This window comes from Echiichthys vipera (assembly GCF_963691815.1).
Source record: "Echiichthys vipera genome assembly, chromosome: 14".
Classification (NCBI taxonomy): domain Eukaryota; kingdom Metazoa; phylum Chordata; class Actinopteri; order Perciformes; family Trachinidae; genus Echiichthys; species Echiichthys vipera.
In genome coordinates this window covers 9736888-9752234 of record NC_139839.1, presented here as the reverse complement: position 1 = coordinate 9752234, position 15347 = coordinate 9736888, and the positions used below count along the sequence as shown (strand labels likewise).

At 39.1% G+C, this 15347-nt stretch overlaps 1 protein-coding gene across 1 annotated transcript in view; it reads right to left on the bottom strand.

The window, feature by feature from the left end:
- Nucleotides 1-3455: 3455 nt before the first annotated feature.
- The window catches only part of gabrg2 (gamma-aminobutyric acid type A receptor subunit gamma2), a 45134-nt gene continuing 33242 nt past the window's right edge, over nt 3456-15347 (bottom strand). The window contains exons 7-10 of the mRNA XM_083926673.1: nt 10359-10511; nt 8127-8332; nt 6549-6572; nt 3456-3953 (exon numbers count right to left, since the gene is read on the bottom strand). Of these exons, the coding sequence (XP_083782799.1) occupies nt 3675-3953; nt 6549-6572; nt 8127-8332; nt 10359-10511 (662 nt within the window). The 3' untranslated portion in view covers nt 3456-3674. The remainder of the gene's footprint in view (nt 3954-6548; nt 6573-8126; nt 8333-10358; nt 10512-15347) is intronic.

The following is a 15347-nucleotide window of genomic DNA, read 5'->3' as shown; positions in this document are numbered from 1 at the left end:
GTACTTGCCTGTAAATAACGTCACATATCAGTCATTATAAAGAATTCCACTGAATTCCACATAATAAATAATGATGAACTTATGCACGCTGATAAATGCAACAATTTTATTGTAAAATTCCACAGCTATGTGCAATTCCCTTATGAAAAGGATTTTTTCCAGTACATGTATAGTATATTATGCAGACCCTAACAGAATTTGTCTGTGCCCCTTTTATATAATACGCAAATATACATAGATGGCGAACAACTAACGTAATGTATGTATGAGGATCATATGAAATTTATTTTTCTTTTCTTGAATACCTTGAGCTCTGTAGTTCTAGTGCATGTTATTTTGTTTTATGCAGTTTGACAAAATACATGACAATAGAAAATATCTACATGTGCTGTTCGCATATGTCTCATTTGTGGGTCCCAAAATAAATAAAATCACTTTGTCAAAAATACAGTGTTATAAAGGTCCATTTCAACACAGGCAAATGACTGAGACCAGATAAAACAATGCTTGATTTAGTCCCAATTCTGAAAACATATCCAACATGCACACAACTGAATATGAACAGTATCTCCCATTCACCTTATATGTCTGCATTTACAGTAGAGTGCAAAAAAATATATAATAAACAAATAATACACAAGCTTTTCCCATCATGGAAAAAATAAAATACCATAAATACGTTTGCTTTTTGAACCACTGTTCAAACACAAGATATGCTCGGTTACTTACACCCAGCATACTGATGAAGTGAGATACAGTCTGAATTAGATGTCTTCCTGTTCACCCTGATACAATAATTAGTTTTTATTGGCCTGGTCTACATTTGAACAACTTCCGTTATGCATTTGCTTCTGTACCATATACAAAAACAAACAAGGAAAAAAAATTGCAATATTAAAAAAAAACAATGACAATGTCTGAGGGAACAACGGTCTGTCCAACTTTTGTTGTATAACATTTCCTTCAAGAAAACACTCACTTAGCATATGATTTTCTTCAAGGCAGTAAAAGTGGATTCACAAATGATATTATAGTTTGATATTCTCTATTGCATGTGTGTCAGTTTGGCACTTTTTAAGATGTAATCACTCTTTTATACTTCTTTAAACTACAGAATACTGGCGATGACCAGTCTACAATGCTATCGTCCCTAAACATGTGAGAGATAAAGTATGTGCACACTGAAGACAGACTACTAAGTGGCAGCTTCGGAACACAACAGGACCACCATTTAATACAAAAGGGAGAGAACTTCAGGAATTATGAGATAATCTGGTAAATGTATAATGTTAGTATCATTACTGATGCTTTATTAAAGATGGCAAATAGCAAGATCAATGAAAACCCCGTGGAGATGGAAAAAAATGGAGAAATAATCAATAGTCACTTAGACAAGCTGACAGGTGATCTTCTTCTGGTGGCTTGGGAATTGTTTTTTGTGTTTTTTTCTCTTCCCTGAAAATATTCAAGTCTACTACTCAGAAGCTGCACAACAGGTAATGTTGCGACTCACTAATTTGACAGATATAACAGTTTGACAGGCCTTTGTGAGAGTAGTGTACATCGATCACAACATAGAAAACACAAGATAAATAAGCTCAAGCTCCATTGACACATCAAACGAAAATGTATATTTGATTTAAATGACAGCATTCTGTGCATTCTGTTTCTTTTTTAGGGGCTATATGAACATAAAATATTTTTTTTCTCAATCAAATAAATAAATAAATACCATTAATGAATAAATAAATAAATACCCCATTAACCCAAAGTATACATGGTCCGTCCAGCATAATACAATAAGTCTAATATACTGTATGGTGATACACTGTAACAATGCTGAAATTACAAAATATATACCCTTTTACAAAATCTCAAGGGCTTGACGAGTGTTTTCTTTCGTCTATAATTTATGTACAGAGACAATGTGATTCACACCCATTCTTTGTGAGTTTACAAATCACACTGAAGCACTCCAGTCTCCATTTGTTGCACACTGGTGTCTATCAAAATTGTAATCTGTAAGGGGTTGTAATTCATGGGTGTTACATATTATCATACATGTCATTTACAATTCTGATTATTTTGCTGTGTTCTCTACTCTCTTCACACAACATCACGGCATTCAAAGCTAGATTTAAATGGGGGGCAAATGAAAAACAAAACAAATAAAAAATAATAAAATTCTGCCCAGCCAGTGAATAAATTTCCTCACTGTGTAATAATTTACATTCTCAATGTGTTTCTTCTCAAAGAGACGGGAAGTAAGATGCTTAATAATAAGGCTTTCACATGTCTTCTTGACACAAGCAGATGCTTTTTTTGTTACTTGAATGTTTTGGTGGTTTTTCAAGTGTATTAAATGTCAACTAATATTGTCTTTCTTTTTTTATTTGTTGCTCATCGTAGAAGACTGACACGTAGAATGAAACCTAGCCTGCTGCAGGGATTTCAAAATACACAATAGCTGTCTGTACTGACATTCACTTTAAAGTATAGCTTAGTTTGAATTCCTCTATTTGAAACGCACCTGCTGGTTATGCAGCTGCAGTTATCACTCTGCCAATGTAAAAAAAGAAAAAAAAAGAAAATTAAACTGGTTTTAGTAGTTTCCCTTGCAAAAGCTTGCATAACCAAAATACAACAGCAGTGTGTCATTATGTAAATGCAGCTTTTAACGGCAAATGGAGGAGAGGATGCGAGAATGAGAGGTCAGTGTTGTCTATACTGTAAGCTAATAGCTGTGAGTAAAATAATTAAACCAGTTGTCTGGCCTGAAATTCTTGACTGATCCTCCCACCTGTATGCAAAGATCATTCCTCAACTTAAAAAGGATAAACCGGGCACATTTTTATCATTTAATTTTCCAATTTTTTCTAGAAAATAGTATAATTAAATCTTGAATGATAATCAACAGTGCTCATTTTTTTATTTTTCCATAGCCAACAATAGAAGACCATAAAAGATGTTGATTTTTGGCCTGAAAGGTGCATGCAATAAATGTAAACCACTATGTAATAGTAAAATATATACAGTGTCTGTACAGTTGAGCATTGTCCATAAACAGCATCATCTCTCTTTGACCACTCGTGAAAAATGCAATGTGTAATTGTGCCAACACTTCAGCTAAATAAATGGGAAATAAATCAGCATCACTGTCTAACATAGCTCTATTAAAGTGCTTCAGATTGTGTTTAAGTGAAAAATACAAGTGACAAGAAATGATAAGACACAACTAATGTAATTGTGATTTTTCTGATAGGTGTTTGCTGTGAACTGAATTGCTATTTATTTAAACTGCTTTCAATGTAAGGAATGTATCAATTAGTAAAAATCCTACTGAGAAGACGTTCTAAATAAAAAGTCCAACATCAAAGGATGAAAACAAAACTTAAATTCATCTTAACTGCTCACACAATCAATGTCTTCACAACACATCTATAAACCTCCCCATACCGGTTACATGTAATGCTACAACATTTGCAATGTCTGTCAAAGTTCTCAAATAAAATGACTAAAATCCAAAGTGATTAAAACTAAAGGATTAAAGAAAATGCTTTAAATCAAATCAGCGGGTATTTCAGTGAGTCTCCTCCTTCAAAATGTCCCCTGCTGGCACAGAACATATGTAGAATGTAATGAACTGTATGATAAGGCTGGATACACACCCAGGCCTAGAGATAGAGATAGGAGACCCAGTAGACCAGGTTGAAGAGACCAAATGCAGTGGGGAAACCGATGCGTGCATACGAGTCTATCTTGGCGACGCGGATGTGCAACCTGCCGTGCCGCCAGGCTCCAGAACGGCAGTCTTCGAAACAGCAGAAGAAGCTGGTGCAGTCCTTTCCATCCAGACACTCATAACCATACTCTTCGTCTCGCTCCTGCATGTGTGTGGCGTTGTTCATCTGAATGGCTGTGGCTGAGCGTGGACGGATGTCTACCGTGGGTGTCTGCTTTTAACAGGACAAAATTACACAGTTAGCCATCAGAGCGCCAGGGTGCTATGATAAAGACCTCACTAACATAACAGGGGACCTAATTTGAGCTGCCATTTCCTGTGTCCCACTACAATTTCTGTCATTAGTCAACAAAATATAATTTGCACCTTAAACCTGCTAATGGATGCTTTCAATGTCAAGAAAATACTAATTGACTGTTAACTACGGTTGTAATTAGTGAGGCTTAGAGTAACAAAGGGTCAGTCCTTGTGGGAACCCATGATGTAAATGATACCTTTGGGCTGGGGACTAGCTTGCAGCCAGGGTAGTCATAATACTTTTTGTACAGTAGTCCATATGGCTTTATTTAGCAGCATCAGTACATAAAGCTAGTGCTGGACAGTGCCCCTCCATTATTATTCTGATTATTCTTCTGCTGCTGCACAATGTTTTAAAATGCAGTGAGACCACTGTGCCACTGTGTGTCATTTGTTCTAAGCAGTTTTCCTTTAAATGCCCAGTGACTCAACACAATGTTACAATTTGGACCCATATGGATGTTGTAAGCAATTCTTCTGAAATGCAAGAATAAGATGTGTTGTAACTGGCTTATGATGAATCATAAAGCCAAGCTTAGGGAGGAGCATGTGTTGGCAGATGAGCCGCACACAGCTCAATATTTCTCCATCCAGCCCACTCTTTCCTTCACTAAATGGGTTAAAATAAATCTCCTTTTCAAACTGTGCTCACCACTGGAGGGCACATTCCTTTTATTTGATTCCTATAAATAGGACAGTGACATCAGTGAGTCTGTGGCCCTGTCATTCTAAAGGGAGACAATTAGTATTCAAACGGACTGTTTTCATTAGCTTTTATCTTGAAATTCCATGCCACCTTTGCACAAATTGGAATTCGGGTTGTTTGGGAGATTAAATGCTCCCCTCCCTTTGGCAGAGGTGCATTGACCTTGCTGATAAACTAGGGTGTCAAGCTCATCATTAAAACTGAAAAAATAAGACAGTGAATCGAGCATACTCCCAAAGTTCAACTTCTAAGAATTTCACATCATCACTTAACCTCCAAAAAGTGCCAGTAGCTGTAATTTAGATTGTTCATTGTCTTATAACATAGGAACAATGACTGTGACAGCACTCCCAATGTGTTTTACAGTATGTATCTATGCGCTGTGTTGTTATTTGTCATTTTATTAATTGCAACAAACCTCACAGAATACATATTACTAAAAAAAAAATGTCATGGATGTTTTTGTCTCATTTTTATGTATCTACAATAGATATGCTTGCTGCGAAAAAAGGATCATTGCAGTATAAGTTTGAACATAATGTTATATGCTGAAGCATGCATCCTCAAACAAGCTTAAAATGCTTAAACTTGATTGAACTGTTCATTCCCTACAACTTCTCATCTTGCCCAACACTAGTGCACAAACCTGTGGTCCCTTTGAAAACGATACATAACCACAAACAAAACAATTTTTGTCCTTATTAACGGACAGTATCTTGAGGTAATGAGGGGATTAGCAGAGCAGGTTATGACTCGGTTCTCAAAGGGGATTGGTTGCACTGGAGAAAGCGCAGTGGAAGCTCAAGCAGAAGGAGCATTAACAGCCTCCTGCCGCATGGCCTTGTCAAGGGCTGTGCTGTGTCAGTGTTAGCAAAAAATAAATTAAAAAAACGGCAAAAAAAAAAACAACACAGTGGCATTGGCAACTTTAACTGGCTGAAAGTAGACAACCTCTCAGAGGAGAAAAAAGGCAGACAACATCAGGATCATTACTGGAGGATCCCTTGGTTATCTAGTTTAATATTTGATGGTAGTGTTAAAAAAAAGTTAGATTTTATTTCATGTAGCAGTACATTTATGTCCAGGCTAAAAATCTAACTGAGCCAACCTCAAAAATATTCTCCCAATGATATATTGATGTGGAAAAGCAGATTATCTTGTCTTGACTTGTGTGTTAGGTTAAATTTAGATCTTTGCTAGCTCCCACCCACCATGAATTCTATTTGGGTGTTTAAAGACTAGCATAGTGTTAATCCTCTGAATGGACCTCCAACTATAATTAGATTTAAGACGTGCAGGGGTTGTCTGTTTCAGTCTGTTAAGGCTCTGCTGACTCTGTAGGAAGCGTCAGGTTAAGAAGACCAACACACACACAGGTATAGATTCACTGGCAGGAGAAGGGAAAGAACAGGAAGCTATTGCAGCAGCTACTAGTTCACTGTGGTTACAACAACAACAAAGAGTGAAACAGGACAGAGGGAGCCAGAATGAGTCCACACTGGGGCTGGACTATTATATTCCTCTGGACACAGGATGTGTGGGATGCTTATTTTAATTTGAAAAAACTGCATTAATACGTCTGGCTGGCTGCCTCCGCACTGTGCACTGCGGAGCGCCCCCTTTTTAATGTTATCTCTGATACCTATTTAGTAGCTGATCAGGAGTATACTAAAAATGCAGGTAGATAAAGAGGGAACAGAGAGAGGCATATCTGCTGTAGAACAGACAGGAAAGCAGTGAGGTGCTGGGGGCTCAAAGAGCCAAAATGCAGCAGACACATGCAGTCAGACACAGGCAATATACCTTTGAGGAAAAGAGCCGGAGGAGCTTTTGTCCAGACAGGAAACAAAGAATATGTGGAATTGAAAGAGAATAACAAAAAACAAAGAATACATGTAAACAGAGAACAAAAAAACATCAATAAAAAGAAAAAGAAAACACAAGATAATGCATGAAATTTACAATCACTAAAATGGAAAGAGAAGAGATATACTGTGGAGAGACAAACATGTTACAAACAGACAGGGGGAAATGCATGGTGTCACATGATTCTTACGCCAGCATCACCTTAGGAAAAATATTACAGAGGCAAAACTGGAGAGATTATGTAAACACTATTCATAACGCAGAGTTCAAATACTTCCTGTGAGTGTGACATCATATACGTTTTCACATTTATTTGGAAGTATTTCACAGCACATCCTCGAACAAGTTCTCCGATTTTAAAGAAACAAAATCAACTGACAGGAGGACATCTGATAAGCCGAAATCCCTCTGCATTTTAAGAAGACAATCACATGGAACCAAAACTGCTTACAATTAGTACAAGAAACATTATTTAGATTTCCCTAATTTCCTAAATAAATGAGCATCCAAAAAATTCCATTGAAAGACCTCCTCTTTTTCTTGCATACCTCCTCCTTCCCACATCTTGGCAAGTGATGCAGAGAACCTAGAAAAGCCCCTCTGAGCTGGCAAACTGGCATTAGACCTTCCACTTCATTAGTCATTCATTCGTCCACGAGACAGTAAGACCAAGTGCGAAACCTTAGTCACAGAGGCTGAAACTAGTGCACCTCACTTTCCCCAAGATCCAGTTACTCCTGTTCACCCAAGCAAAGTATACTTAGAGGTTTAAGATTTAATATCTTTCAAGTCCAATTCCCAAAAAAAAGACATGACTTCAAAGATGGATTTCCGTAACCTACATGTACAACCCTTAAAAAAGTATTGCAACTTGGTTAAAAAACAAAAACAAAAAAAAACCTTTTTCCATTAACAGACTTAAAGTAGTAGATCTTTTTATGCAAAATCGCCATTCTAGAACCATAAGCTAACTCTAGCTGATTAGGGGGTAGTCTTGTTCTTGGCTCCATAAACCTATATATATCCTGAGAGATCAGGGCTCTTCAACCAAGCTGCCACAATCTCTTGAGGGATTTAAGGCTCTCATGACTCTAACTCTCCTCTCATATGACATGGGTCTAAATTACAACTGTAACAGATATGTGGCGGATTAGGAAAATGTTCGAGCTGCTCGCCTCGCTCATTGAGTAAATTGTGTGGTGGTCCCTGGGAAGATGCTCCCTTAGGGAAGCAGTGTATAGCTTTTTTCCAAGGCTTAATCCCTGCACTGTAATACAGTGGGGGAGGGACAGAGAGTATGCAGGGAGAACTTGACATTTAACCTAAATAAATGATGCTGTAAACACTGTAAAGATATTACACACAGATATTACATTAAGATATAGTACATAAATCAAATAAGGTTATTTAAAGCTACATTGTGAAATTGAGCAACCTTTCTTGGTCAAGACACTTAATACCTCGAAAAAAATGTAATAAACAAAAACCGTCAGTTTGTTTCAGAGAGATGCTCACCGGGTTTTTCTTCTTCTTGTCCTTTTTGGCGCTCGGCTTCCTGTTGCTGACAAAGTAGTGCAGCGTGCCATACTCTATAAGTGCGGCGAAGACGAAGATGAAGCAGACGGACACAAACAGGTCCATGGCAGTCACATAGGAAACTTTAGGAAGGGATTTCCTGGCAATAGTACTCAGCGTGGTCATGGTCAGCACAGTGGTGATGCCTGGTGTGAGATTGGAAAGAACAGAGAGAATAACGAGAAAACAGAAATGTGTGAGTACATTTACAGTATACTTTATTCCACTGCCATATAAAGCTCAATGGTATGTGTCATTGTCATATTCTGCACTCCAATTCCCTCTTAAAGGTTAATAAATGCTGTACAATATTCCTCATATCATAATATTTTGCTGCCTTTCTTTTATTGTGTCTTTTCTTTCTATACTGTACACTATAATATAAAAGGCTATGGTTTACGTAGGAATTTCTTACAGTAGTTGGATGATAATTGGCTTACATGGCGATATGAATATGCTTGCAAGTCTTAATTAGCCTGATAGGGTTGTGTTGTTTTCGATTTAGTGAGCACTTGCGATCACAATTTGGATAGGTGAGACAGATTTCATAAACTTCATGGTAGAGGTTAGAAATCAATTGAAATTGGATCACAGTGTAGTGTAGAAATTTTCAGTTGTGTGACTGTGTTATATATAAAAGAGGATTAATATTGGCTTTTTAATTGCAAGCTCTTAGAGTTGAGTGAGCAGCTGTTTTACTGTCTCCTTACTGGTTTACGGTTAAGCTGCCATTGACCACCACACTGACATACAACATGTCTTTATCCACCATCTGGTAACCCTCTATCCTTTTACTCACTCTGTCTGCCTCTGATAATGATGTAGATGGAGACGGGTTGATGGCACATGGCAAGGAAATGCGTTTATAAGTACACTGATACAACAGATTACCGACAGAAGCATCACAACCCCCAAACGCCAACAAACAACTAACAAAAGCACCTCCTTCCTTTAAATGGACCACACTGGTAAGAGGATCTTATATGGGGGAGATGATTTATGTCTAAATTTAACATGGCCTGAAAGACATCAGTCTGTGTCAAGATTAACATTGCACTATTGCTCGTGAATTGATATATTTTTGGATGGCATTAAAGGATTAAGAATTATGTCATCTGCATTAATCCGCTCTCTAACCACCTGGCTTCCTGTACCTTCTGCATCATCTTTTAAAGGAAATTAAGATATTTGACTCTTGGTGTAAATTTAGCAGGGTATAAATAGTGTTATTATTTTGACTGCAAATCATGTCTGGAGCTGCATAAACAGGAGGGAAACATAACAGCCTATTCATAGAGTAGAGAGATTAATGATGGACAAAATAACGATGCTAGTAGAGGTAGAATGAGCGTTTCTGCCTGCAAGGATTCTTACACATTCAGTTATGCTCACTAATGATCACATCACATTGACTTGAGGTCAGGATTTAGAGCCTTAAGGGGCTGAGAGGAATGCTGACTAAGGAATATGTGCGTGACTGCATCACGGGTAAACTTCTGAGGATGTCCACTGGACGCCAAGGGCAAGTTCAAAAGCTGACAAATTTCCTTGAAAACCTCACTTTCGCCTTCTTTTTTCATTTCATGTCCTTTTTTTGCATTCAGTGAAGAGGCCACCTGCATTATTATTGTGCTGAGGTTGCATCTCTGCAACTTCCCCGCTGTATTGCATAATTAATGCCTCATTAAGGCATGCATGAAAACATATGTGCCAGCCAGGATAGGCTCTTCTAATCAAGATGGACTAGATTCCCAAGCAGCTGCCCTGTCTCAGAGGGGAAAAGAGGAGGAGGAAGGATAGTGAAGGGGAAGACAAAAGAAAAAAGAGAACGGCAGGAAGGAGGAATATTAAGCCGACTGCTTTTCAGTTTTAGGTGGTGCGTGACCACCACAGGCTTCTTGATATGTTTCACAGCATAGAGTAATTAAGGTCAGGGTGCCTAATGAACCTCACTGGTGTAACTGCAGCATATGTGTGTTTGGGATTTCAAATGATTATGAAAAGCAACGAGAGCAAACGCTCTGTCAAGGCTTCATGAGCAGTTTGTGAAGAGAGGGCTATGGTGTCAAAGAAAATGCATGTAAAATATTTTTATTTTTCAAATGATTTATGCTAACTATGCAACATATAGTCAAAGTCTTGCGGCAGAAAAAAAAATATTTTTCTTCTTACCTAATGATGTCCTGGCAGGTACTGCATCCTTGTTGATCCAGAATGAGACCCAGGAGAGGACAACAATGAGGGTGCAGGGGATGTAGGTCTGAATGGTGAAGTAGCCCATTCTCCTGCTCAGGTCAAAGAAGACGGTCAGCACCACATAGTCTCCTGGAGAGAGAAAAATAAAAGTAGAAAAGAGGGTGAGGGCATTCAAAATGTCAAACAAAACAGGTGGGGTAGAAAGTTTATGTGCAGGATAGGAATTGACTTTATTTTGAGTATTGATGTTCAAACTCCATACTTGACACAGGGATAAGATAATCTAACACGTAATGCATTGAGCAAGTTTAAATATATAATAGAACATTATTTTAGTTTGATCAAAGAAGGCTGTCAAAAAAGGAACACCAAGTGCGGATTAAACAAACGGTTGGGTAAAGTCATGGGCTGATCCATTCTTAATGTTGTGTAACCAAAATCTTCACAGCATGTTTGCCGAGGGCAACTGGGGATCTAAAATGAAACAGATTGTTTCAAAGAGCTAGAGTTGGTCTCGCTTGGATTCACACACAAAAAAAAACTCTTGTCTCCTGCCAGTAGTTAGCTTGACCATGAACACTAGCATTCAGCTGATGATGAGCCATCCCTGTGCTGGCTGTCTGACCCCAGCAGATGTTTGATGTTTAGAGGTTAAGGTTAGCTGAGCCCAGATAGCACCGACCCTGACAATATGGTTCATTTGGCTGGACTGTTTAAAAATGCATGCAGAGCACAGATGCACCCTTGTAAGAAAAGTGAATTGAACCAGGACCAAACGGAAAAAAAAAAACTTACAACACATTCCAGTAGCATTCCTGACAGTTTCGCAATACAGCAATGCTTGCCAATAGCTACTGTCCGCCTGAGTTGTCTACCCATGTACCTGTCTGTCTGTTTCCCTGGGGTTAATAGCAGTTCAATGCTGGCCTCCAGCTCAGTCAGTTGTCTGCTAATTGATTAACATCAGACTGTTGACGGTGTCGAAAACCTTCTATGGCCTCTCGCCGTGGCTTGTAACCCTCAGGGCACAGACCTACTCTCTCTCAGCCATGTATCTATAGTGTGTGTGTGTGTGTGTGTGTGTGTGTGTGTGTGTGTGTGTGTGTGTGTGTGTGTGTGTGTGTGTGTGTGTGTGTGCGTGTGTGCACCCACAGCACATGGAGTTGTCTCTGCAGCTGGGGATTGAACAGCTGGCTAATAATTTTCTTCATGCACACAACACATACTGCAGTTTATTGAAAAACAGCAAGCATCTGTGTATTTGTGTGGTAATGAGAGACAGAGAGAGAAAGAGATGAGACTGTCAGTGTTTTGTTTTGTCTGTGAACATGTGCACTCTGTGTGTGATTCCTTGTAGTGTCTGGACAGGGACCAAGACTTTGTGATTCAACCCACCATGCACCTTTGTTCACCCGGCCATTGATAGCATCATTAAATACACCAAGTGCAATAATCCAAGCAGTACAACCATAACTGTTCATATCACCATGTGTGTTTTCTGCTGACACAGGCAGGTGCACAGCATATTACAGCACGCCGCCTCAGTTTGTAGGAGTACGGAAGACACATGAAGGCTGTTCTCAGGGGTCCCACAGCCCACTTTTTTGTTTTTTTATTAACATTACATTAGCAGGAGCCCAAAACCGAGACCCCTGACAGCTGAGAAACTGCCGGTTAATACACTTCTTCCAGCTCGGTCAGCAGCACAAAGCCTCCTTCACATTTTCTCAGACTCTTAATGATAATGGGATTTCCACCACAGGGGTGAGGTCGGCTGGTGTAAGACCCCCCTGCCGTATACCTCTCTCCATCTGTTTGCCAGTTTCATTATAGGCCAGAGCACTTGCCAGGAAGACACTTTGTGAAGGTATTATCGACCAATGTCTTCCATTCTGGCAGGCTGATGTATCTGTATCAGCCTGATTGCCATTATAACTCTGTAGTAATGCATCAGTTTGTTAATGACTTCCTGATTCCACTCAAAAACAAAATGGTATTCATTCCCCTCACTGGTTTAAGTGTCTGGATGGGATTTCACAACATTACTGTATAGGGAGCAAATAGTTTAGTGCTGCAGATAAACAGTCCCATCACATTTAATGGACTGTGTGAACACGTTACATGTGCTGCATGTTTATTTATATTTGATTGACTGTTCGAGTGAATTTTATTTTTTAGGTTGTCAAGTATTATCTGCTTCTTAAGCAAAATTTCTCCAATGAAAGCAGTTTATGGAGCTGCCCCTCTGTCATCTTTCTGGATCACATCAACTTTATCCACCATTATAGGCAATAGTGTTTCCCTTCGCCCCACAGAATGCCTTGCTGCCGTGCAGTAAGCTTAAAACCTCTGAACACACAAGCAAACAAATTATTCTTCTTTGTTTAATTTCAAACATTTGTACATTTCTACAAGTTGGGAGGAATCATTTGGTCTGGGTTCACTATTGTACACTTTAATGTGCTGTGTAGGAAAGGTGGTTCACACATGCATGTGTGTGTGGGATGACAGTTCCCTGTTTACTTCTCATAAGACTGCAGCTGGGATATCAAAGCATCCACGCCTTCGTGCCTGTGTTCCTCCTAATGGGAGCCTGCAAATTAACCCTAGCTAAAACTTCCCATCTGTCAACACCAGCAGATGAGAGATGTTCACACACTATCTTCAGAAAGATCAAAATTCACCTTCTGTGGATCAACAACAAATATAAAGTATATCTGCCATACATGATGCTATGATTTCACAGCATTTTGCATGTATCCAACCACGCCCACATTCCCTGTAATCCTACAGGCAGCTTCAGCCTTTACTCTTTCATAAGTCATGTGCTAATTTCTCCAGTAACAAAACTGAAGAGAAGAGTTCAGATCTCTATCAAGGCCTCCCATTATTTGCTTCTTTATTATCAAAATTCCTAAAAGTTCAAATGTATCCGGTTTTATCATCTTATCCCTATAATTACATAGCTTTTAATTAAATCCGCTCTGTTCTGTTTGTAATTCATGAATGAAGAATGCTGATGGCAGCCGTGTGAAAAATCAACTAGGCACACAACAGTTCAAAACTACTGTTTGCATTAAGATATGGTTTGAAGTGTATTTTTATTTGGATCACACATTTCCCCTCCAAAAGCGATTTACTACAAGCTGATGTAATCTACAAGAAAGCAATAAAAAGTTGTCGGGATGATCATTCATCAGAAAACAGTGTTGCTTTGTTGTTAAAAGCCGCAGAGACGTCACACTCAACATAATTTAGACACACACACACACACACACACACACACACACACACACAGCGGACGGAGGGTATGAGCCTTCTACCCTGGTGGAAATACAAAATTCTGTATTTGATGGCTGCGTATTGAACTTGCGAGAAGGCATGCTGATAACAATGTGGCTGTAAATTATTGCTGAATAGCCACAGGGGGGGTTATGGGAATGAATTGTAATTCAGGATTGCTGACCGAAAAAAAAAATGTCACATGAGAATATCATTGTGCTGGCAGCCAGGCTGTAAATTGGTGTGGATATGGATGGGCAGGAGAGACCTGAGGCACATGCTGGCCATCCAATGAAGGAAGACGAGCCAGACACATTGCAGAGCCGCTGACAGGCTGTCTTACCGAGCTCCTCTCCTGTCAAAGGTCATCTATATCAGAGGTGACCATGAATTGTGCACTCATGTGTATTGGTGAGAAAGACAGGAGCTTTGCTAATGACCAGGGTTATGCCATGGCTGGTTACCAGGGTCAACAGTACTTACAGATAATGTTAACCCACCACTTCCTGTGACATCACTAGCGGCCATACACCACAGATTAACTAGGCTATTAACTGTGGCTTTGCATTTTGCCTCCACAGGCTACAACAGCTTTTCCTGCCTGACAGCAAGTGGCAAGATGATGTCACAGAACCAAGGCACAGTATTGTCATGGTGAGTAACTGCGGGAACACAGCAGCGTGATTAAACACCAGACAGGAGTCTGCAGAGTTTGATTGCCTTGTTGTTAACATTGTGTTGAATGTGCCAGAGACAGATGATTATCACTCCCTCAGACATACTAATAGCTCTCAAATTATTGAGAAAGCTGTTTATAGGATTTATGGCAGGTAGTAGGACACTGCCAGAATTGGTTTTCCTTACCGTTATTTGAAGATTTAGTAGAAAGTGGTCAGGCTTGAACAGCTTTGTGGTTCTTTCGGTTAATAGTTGTAAAAATATACCATAAATATAAATATTCTTCTATACATACAGAATACTACCCACTCAGGTAAGCTGTATAAGATACGGCCCCAAGAAGCTATTAATACATAATAGGTGCTGCCTTATGGCCCAGTTTTAGTTGTGATTTAGTGGTGCGTATTGTTGTCAAATTTTTCAATCAACACAATGCAACATACAGACCATAGGGCAGCTCCCCCACCTCTCCTCTACCCTTGTTGCAGCTTATTTTGGGCCACACACATTTTGTTTATGTCTTGTCCTAAACTCTTGTCCTGAACTGTTTCACTTTAATACAGAAAGTTCAAGACAACTCCATTAGTGAGTTTATTTTCATTACGTCATATAATTAAAAACAAGGCCAACACATTTACAAGCTACTTCTCTCACTTCTCTCTCTCAGTCTGTTAACCGTGTTGCAGCTTACCTCGTCTAAAAATGGCTTCATTATTTCATATTCACACACTGAGGAGAGATGCGATTCACACCCATTACATAAGCGCCAAGTTTTCTCCTTTCTCCTCATGTTTAGTATATTACTTCTTTTTGTTTTTTGGTCACATTTTTGTAAACTATTTTGGTTGGGGACAGGACTTATCCTCAGTGAACTCACAACACTCATGGCTGCACTCATTTCTCCCTCTTGTTTTTTTTTTTTAAAAGGACAGATGAGTAATAATGAGATGAGATATCTTGCACTGTATGCATATGTTGTTCAGTGATGATTCAACTGCACCCATT